The 9268-nt window shown below is 31.5% G+C and overlaps 1 protein-coding gene across 12 annotated transcripts in view; it reads right to left on the reverse strand.

The window, feature by feature from the left end:
• SLIT2 (slit guidance ligand 2) overlaps positions 1 to 9268 on the reverse strand; it is a 377791-nt gene that overhangs the window by 115959 nt on the left and 252564 nt on the right. For all 12 annotated transcript variants that reach the window (XM_017540559.1, XM_017540557.1, XM_017540558.1 and 9 more), the window contains 2 exons: positions 865 to 936; positions 304 to 375 (listed from right to left, as the gene is read on the reverse strand). In XM_017540559.1, the coding sequence (XP_017396048.1) occupies positions 304 to 375; positions 865 to 936 (144 nt within the window). The remainder of the gene's footprint in view (positions 1 to 303; positions 376 to 864; positions 937 to 9268) is intronic.

Below are 9268 nucleotides of genomic sequence, written 5' to 3' on the forward strand. Positions count from 1 at the left end.
AAATAAATATTTTTTTTCTTTTAGAAAGAAAAGAATTGTCACAAAGGGATCTGATTTTTGCCCTCCCAACTGCAAAATTATCAAACCATAGAATATACACCCCTAAGAATTGGCTAATTTTAGTGATGGGTAGCTGTCCTCCATAAAAATAATGGGAACAACTAGTGATGAATAATAATCAACATTATTAATAACTCATTATTCATAATGAAAACCTGAGAGCATTTCTTAAACCCCAATTTAAAAAATGTAGCCACTCTGCTGTGGCTTCTGTTTTTCTTCAGTGACACAGTGAATACTTACAGTGAATTCAGAGAGCGTAGTCCTTGGAAAGCATCTGGTGCAAGTTCAGAGATCTGATTATTGCTCAGGTCACTATGATCAGAAATAGGGTTACGTTACATTCAATAGAATGTCAGTGAGATTTACTGTGGAAAAAGCTACGTATGGCTTTTAAATGTTGATTTTGTACTTATCAATACGTATACAAAATATACAACATTTAACATCTGAAGAATCCTAAATTTAAAAAAGAAATTATACTTTTAAAAATAACCATTGTCTACTTTCCTATATAAGATGCCATGTCTTACTTTTGATAATAGAACACCTGAACATTTGCAAAATATATTGACCATAAACATTCACATTTGTGTGAATCAATTTGCTAAATTACAGAGACCTTTAACAATTACATAGTTTAGATATTAAGATTGAGATATTATTCCAAAACAAATAATCAGTCACATCACTTAATATTTAAGCTGTCAAACATTTACATATTCATACTAAGTTTTATTTGCATAGTCACATGGCCTGTATAATTTTTAAAATTACATATATTGTAGAAGATGATTCACTCACATTCTTCTAAGCTTTTTATATGGTGAGAAAGCTCCAGGAGGGATGACTTTGATTGAGTTCTGTTCCAAACGTCTGCAATAAAAAAATTTAACTTTTAAATGGAAATGCAAACTTTCAGACATGTTTAATTCAAGCTCAGTATTCATGTCCAGAAGTTGATGTTCTTCATTAGTGATATATTTTTTCCTTAAAAATAACTACCAAATTTAATTTGGTTGTCCCTAAATGTGAAGCAAATTCAGATTAAAAATAATGCAATTATAAAAATAATTAAAATCTTCAGATTTTTAAGTACTACACATTCACCAATATTTAAGTCTGGACTTTGTACAAAGAAATAATACCTTTAAGAAACAACTTAGGAGTACATTCTAATCACCTTAATGTAAGTAAGAGAAATAGGTAGAAACGCTGAATAGATTTATTACATATTTTAGATACAACCATAAGTCTTCCACAAAGAAAACTGTTGAATATTAAATTTTATAAACCTTTTATTTCCTCTACAGAAAGCATATTATAGGTTAAAAATAATTTTATACTCACAAAATTAATTTTGAAGCTTCTTATGAAGCAAAATGTTAAATTCTAAATCTATACATGCTACAGATATTTTCAGCAAGACAGTCTAGACTTTGGATTCATTATGTGAATGTTTCACATAAAACCACTGCAGCAAAGTGCATTCAAGCACAACTGAAGTATTTTTATGGTGTACTAAAATTGCAAGTTGAAAATAACTCTGAAATCATCTACTCTGTGGTCCCGCTAAAAGAGAAAGAAAAGATTTTACCCACCTAGCTACGAAACACACAAAGAAGTAGATTTCATAAAGTCTTTTAATAAATATATTAGTCTATCAAAAAAAAATGTTGCCTCTCAGCCTCTTTTCAAAGAACAATTGTTATGATCATTTCCCATCCCCTTCTCCTCTGTTCTGCTTTGTCTCCCAAAGAGCTGACTCCAGTGAACCATATATCCCAGGCTCACTTGCCAAAACGCTACTGTGAGATTTGCCAATGACAGAAACTGGTAGGGTGGTGAAGGGTTGGGGTGGAGAAGAAGCCAGGGTATTTCTTCCCTTCTCTGTCTCAGGGGATGTCCACAGCAGTGGTCTTGTCTCCTTCCTAACTTGGGTTTTGCTGGGGCCGCCTCCTAATTTTGTAAAATACCACCTTCTTCTTCTTCTTTGTAGCCCTGTGGTGGTAGTAGTTTTTTCTCTATTACCTTCCTGCAACTGTTTAGTCCATTCTCTGTATTAAATCCCTTGTTTTTCAATAGAAAAATAGAGTTCATTTTCAATAGGAAAATAAAGCCCACCTAGCATGAGCTCCACTTCCTGCCTGGATTTGAAAAAAATATGCATATATATTATGTACATATATATGTGTATATATATATATATATACACACATATATGTATATATACATATGTGTATATATTTAAATATATATAAATACAACGACAATATATTGACCATATATGTGTCATATACATTAATTCATTTTAATTGAATGTTGGTAATACTTTAGCACACACAGCCACACACACAGGTAACATTTAATGAAAATAAACTCCAAACAACTTATCCCTAGGACATTAAATCAAATTGCCAAATTTTGGTCTTTTCTGATTTCAAAGCCCTTCTCACAGGGCCATGGTTTTTCTTCAACAGTATCAGGGTTCACTTTCTGACTTCTTTATTTCACCATTTAATAGGTTTCCTCAGTTTTCATTGCTCTTGAATTCACTGTAGCATTTGAAATTACTAACAATCATCTTTCCCTTTGATGAGACATTCTATCTCTTTGGTGCTTACTGTACTTGGAAAATGTAAAAATATGTTTAAAAACCTAAACCCATAATGCACCACTCAGATCAGTGAATTTTACTTTAGTGTTTTTTTTTTTGCTTACACATTTATTTTATATAATTGAGGTATTACTTCATATAGAATAGGGTGTATTATCTTTACACTTAATATCATATCATACATGCATTCCTATATCATTAAACATTTTAGAAGACATTACTTTTAATGCCTTTATAATATTGCATTGTTGAAACACATCCCATTTATTTAATTCTTTCTTTTTTTTGGACATGTATGTTAGTGATACTTTTATACTAGTATTAATATCAATAATGCTTAGTTATTTTAAGACAATAAAAGCATGGCTTCCTTTTAAATCCTTTCCTTATTTTCTTAGGTATAATGAGTTTCGCCTTTTCCTATATACCCAAGGACATCTTAACTCCTCTGTTCCTATTTCAATGTTTTCTATTCATTTTCACATATCCCTGCTCATTGGGTTCTTGGCTCCTAATAGGCAGATTTATTCCAGTAGACTGTAAATAAACTGTCTGAAGGAAATATGAATTTTTCATCTGTATTATTTATCTAGGTCTTAAGAAAGGGAATTTTTTTTTTCAATAGCTCTAAATGTAGTGAAAGACATTTAAATCATTTGCCTGTTACTTTATTGATTAGAATGTTTTGATTGATGGTTAAAAAAACGCCTCACTTTCGCCTTTATTCATTCTTATAGTAAAATTTTAAGTTTAAAATGTAATCAATAAAAATACAGAGAAAATGAGCTATAGATAGAATAATATTGATTGGTTAGAAGACTCTTCATATCCTGGCCAATTAAATATCATTTCAATGTCTTAAAGATTTGCTCACAATAACATAATGCTATGATGAGAAAAAAATTAATAATTCTTAGTGACTAGCAGATTTCTTTTAACAGTAATGCAAAGCTAGTTCATATACTACTTTTCATAGATATTATTTCAGGTTCTTGGAAATAATCTAAAGAAACCAGTAATCATTAACTCATTCATTAATTCACCCTATAAATATTTAATGTCTACTCTGTACAAAATATGCTATATGACTAGAATTCAATGATCATCAAAAAGCAGGCATGTTCATACATTTGTGAAAGTTTTATTGATAAACAATCTAATTTTACAGTTAGATTTCAAAACAGTTTCTCCCGTATTTTTTTTAATGCAGCAGAGAGACTTCTGAAATATCAATAACCTTAACTCACAAATGTGGTGAAACTAATTCTATAATTTAATATAACTGAAGATTTTCCTTGGACATTTTAAAATTCATTTATTATTTTAAAGTTGTAAACTAGAATACTCTTAAAGATCACCAATTTTTCTAATGACATTCAAATATATGTTATGATCATTTCTGTAATTAATCTACAACTAATTTCACTGATTGTAGCAAAAAAACCCAAAATATAAAATAAATTAGGCCTTTGTTTTGTGAAAATGCATATTCAAAAAGTTATAAAACAAAGATGAGCCATGATGAAATGGTATTATATGTTTATATGCAGAATAATATTTCAGACATATTAGAGTGATGCTGCATGTATCATTTGTTACTGTTATGTGCCATGACTTGATCTTCACATTGCACACTATTGGATTTACATGTACAATGACACGTACCAGGACATGTAACATGGATTTGTTTACTTTTATTCATTTATCTGTTTATTTTCAATCTTGTTCCCAAAAAAGTATTTGAAGCAGAGTTTAAGTTGTTATTTACACTGACTCAGCATCTAATTGGTTTTTATTGCACTGTCGGCAGCAGTACATGAAAGCAAAACATAATTGCATCCTTCATTCAGAGGGACAGATTCTCAAGCAGAAAAATATTCTACCATGGACAGATGTCAAACAATAAATTTTAATATATTACAAAATGTCTTTTGTGTCTTCTTTAGTGGACAAACAATAACCTAATTTGTGCTTATTGTAAACTTTTGGGTCTTTAAACAAAGGAGCTTTCTTTTTCATTGTAAGAACTATAGAATATATTTGATAAACTAAAACCAACACACATTTCAAATGACGTCCTTCATCCTACAAAAAGAGGAAAAGATATTTAAATCAGATTATAAAAAATGAAGAAGAGAAAATACTATAGTTTTTAGGTTGAGGTAAAAAGAAAGGGCAAATAAAATTCACATTTTCTAGTGTTGCTGTCCTGTAATCCGTGCTTTAATAGAATAGAAGCAGCTGAATTTTATAGAGTGCAAATTTGAATCCATTGTTCCATAAAGAACCTAATTAACAACATTCCAGGATTACAAAAATAGATCGTATAATAGCTAAGATATATTTGCATGCCATGCATAAAATCCACCGTAATTAAGAGATTTTCAAACTGTCCTTCAGAGAAAATTCAGAATTGTGGGTTTCAAAGTAAAAACAGATTTACAAAGTGAATAGAGGAAGAAAATACTGTAAGCCACATATTACAAGAAAAAATTTTCCACATAAAAGGCACCAGCATCTTTTTTCCCACATAATTTATGTAGATGATTGCATAACATTCTATCACTATATGTGTTTGTGTGTTTACATACATATGCACATGAAACCAAAGCAATGGCTGTTACCACTCTTTCAAACATAGAAGGAAATTTTAGTTACATGCTCAATATACAAGAAGAAGACACTTTTCTAATTGCATCAATAAAAATAACTCAAAAGTGTGTTTATCCAATAAAAGACTTCTCTCCATTCTGTCCCCACATCTATATTGTTTTCTTTTGCCCTCTAATTACTGCTACTTCATTATACATGTTTTCATGCCTTTAAAGTTCTTAAAGAATGAACTACAAACAATATATAACACTTTCTGGTGTCTATTTCAAAGAATATAGAAAATAAAAAATCATGAAATACCCATCTGCTTTAATACACAAGACCCTTAGAACATTTCAGTTATGGGCAGGTATCTTTTAGCCCAATGAAGTCTAATTCCGCCACTTGTGGACTGATGGGCTCTGTAACACATAAAATACTCTAGTGCTTTTCAGTGAGCAGATCTTACATCAGTAAACAACATGCAGTGTTCATGGCTGGGCAATTAAAAAATTAGTTCTAAAGACATTTACAAGACATTAAACAGTATTAGCACTTATAAATGACACTTTCAGCTCTCTGGCATTCAATTCTTAGACATTATTTTCAATGTTTTAAAAGTGTTATTTTGATAGACTATATAAAATAACACCCACATGCCAAATCTTAAACAGCCCCCCTCAAGAGATATTTCTACACTTTATAGACATACATATAATTTTTCAAGGTGTGACATTTAGTGATTAAAATATGAGCTTTGCACTTGTATAAACTTGGACTAAATTCTGGATCTGCTGCTGATTATTTCTGTTGACCTTACAAAAGCTATTTTCTTTCTCTGTGTCTCAGTTTCTCTTCCTGAAAAATGGGAAGTATAGAACTTACCATAAATGCTTTCTAAAAATTACATGAGATGTAGAAAAAAAATGGTATTTCATTTCTTGTACAAAAATAGTGAAATAATAAAATATGTATATATAAACACAACAAAAAATATAATATATAGCACAATATATTAAATAATAAAAATTCTACAGCATATACAGTAGTCTCTCTCCCCTTATCCACAGGGGATATATTGCAAGACCCCCTGAATGTCTGAAACTGCAGACTGTACTGAACTCTATAGACATTGCTTTTTCCCCCTATATAAATACATGCCTGGATAAACATACATGCCTATGATCAAGTTTAATTGAAGAGATTAACAATAACTAACAATAAAATATAGTTATAATAATATAATAAAAGTTATATGAAATGTGGTCTCTTTCTCAAAATATAGTAATATATTCAGACTGAGGTTCACCATGGGTAATTGAAATCATGGAGATCAAAACTGTGGATGAGGGGGGACTACTGTATAGTCATACCCCCCCACACCCCCATACATACATTATATAAATAATTAAATAAATGTATATATAAATCTCATGCGATGTGATTTTCAGTGTGAAATAAATATATATGGTTCTGCATCATGTTTTTAAACAAATTAGCAGTCCAGTTTTGAAGATAACTCAGTAACTGTATATTAAACACATTCATACATACGTCATTCACGTTGAAGCTGAAAAAATATAACTGGTTGCAATCTGTGATCAACAGGATTAAAATTTAGCACTATCTGTAATTTGGGGACTGCCTTAGAAACCAAAAAAGTTTTTATAATACCCAGTAAAATATGTGTTTGGATTGATTGTGTCTGTAACGCACAGCCCAGATGCTGATTATACATGGCAATAAAACTGACAGTTCTTTGCATTTTCTCCATCTGCTTTTAACACAAATGGCAAAAACAGCTGCCACAGAATAGAGCATAGTCTTAATGGGGTAAAGGGAGGGGAAGTAGAATGACCGTAGCTTCTGAATCGCAAATTGTCCACTGTAGCCAACACATTCTCCTCATAGGTAAGATTGGGCCATCATTTGAAAAGGAGGAAGATAATATTCCTTTCCTTTGATGTTAAGGATTATCTTGCCTATTACATATAATTGTTAAGTAAGTACTTTCTATTTTTGGGTTGTTATTTCCAACTTTAGCAGTAAATCATGACACTAAATCTTTAATATATTCCTACATAAAATGCTCCAACATATTTTAGCCTATAGAATTATTTGTTTTGTAACTGTGGTCTCCAGAACTTGGAAATTAATAAATATCTTCAGCAGCTTAGTGAATATTGGCCTCTAGAGCAACATACTTTGCATATAGCTAGAATTTTTGCCTTAGGATTGTGTCCATACTAATTGTTCTTAGCAATTTCTGCCTTGGGATTACTTGTTCCTCAAAAGTATTCACTTTTAAATTTTATTTTACATTTTGTGATGTCATTCTAAAATATGTTCCCCTGAGTGTAACTTCGATTGATGTTTTCATAGTAGAGAAATGCCTCATTTTCCATCTGGTCTTTAAGCATTTAAAGTAAGACAAAAATGTCTGTGTGTGCACCTTCTGAATGAGTGTTAAAATTTTCATGTATGTATTCACAAGGACACATAGTCAAATACAAAGATATACTCAATATATGCAACCAAATGGTGTAGACTCAGGAAAAAAATGGGCTTAGGCACATGGCCCACAGATTTCAGTGGGATAGAATATGTCACTATCATTATGTTTTCATATTTGATTTTAAAAATCAACCCGAGAAAGAAAAATGCTTAGAGGTTTTGTTGTTTTATTTCTCATTAATAACTAAAAATTTTAGACACTTACTATGACTTAGGCACTGAGCTAGCTCTCCCGCTTGCTAGTCATTTTAGTTTTAAAAACATTACAAAAAACATCTTTCTGTATCACTTGTTTAACAATATTATTCAATAAGCAGTCAGTAGTTTTCATTACTTTCCACTCCTGCACTGAGTTATTCTCCACATTATCCATCATCTTTTCCTGAAAGTTTAAATAACGGTGATTACTAGTAAATATGAACTATATAATTTTTCACCTGTCTTTCCAGCTGATTAACCATCAATCTATAACATAATCGCTAAAATGCAAATGACACTTTTACTAATTATAAGAATAAATAATATTGTGACTATGCCCAAGATGTCTCCATTCTTATGTTAGAGTCTACACCAGTCTTATTTGACATTTGAGGGGGACTCCATTTTTCTCCCCATAGAAGTTTTAGGGGAATCAACTGCATGAGCCCTAGAGCCACCTCTTAAAATAACCTCCCATCACTATCTGCTGCTAGGTCTGCCTTCGTTATCTCTTACAGAGTTTGTTGCTGTTGCATTCTCAGTGGGCTCCCTTCCTTCAAACCACCCTCCACTCTATGTGAGAGTGATTCTTCTATCAAAGAAATCTAATCTGTAGCTTACACCTGTAATCCCAGCACTTTGGGAGGCCGAGGCAGGTGGATCACGAGGTCAGATGCCATCTCAAAATAACATTGAAAAATAAATCTAGATCAATATTTTCCCTTTCTTTGGAAAATAGAAATGGGCTCAAAAATGAAATACATCCCTTGAAGTTCTGCTTTTACATGTTTGTTTTTCTTTTTCATAGAATGGGCATAATTTAATTTCATTGAATCACAGTGATTCATATCCACTAAATACCAAACTCTCTGCCAAGTGATATGCATGGTAGCAAGGGAATAAGATGATTAAAGATATAAGTGTGAGAGGTGCTCCATGATTATGCAAGCTAATATTTATACATCAAGATGTCTTTTGTATTAAAATATTTACTTATTACAAAGAAAATCTTGAAGATGAGTGCAGAAATAGACTTAGACATGGGAGAAAATGTTCACAACTAAATAAGTACAATATAGAAGTTTCCATTATTTCAGAATAGATGGTCAGACCAGCCTCACAAACATAGTGAAACCCCATCTCTATTAAAAATACAAAAAAATTAGCCTGCATGATGGTGAACACCTGTAATCCCATCTACTCAGGAGGCTGAGGCAGGAGAATCACTTTAACTCGGGAGGCAGAGGTTGCAGTGAGCCAAGATCCCGCCATTGCACCCCAGCCTGG

Source organism: Cebus imitator, unplaced genomic scaffold (genome assembly GCF_001604975.1).
Source record: "Cebus imitator isolate Cc_AM_T3 unplaced genomic scaffold, Cebus_imitator-1.0 Scaffold127, whole genome shotgun sequence".
Classification (NCBI taxonomy): Eukaryota; Metazoa; Chordata; class Mammalia; order Primates; family Cebidae; genus Cebus; species Cebus imitator.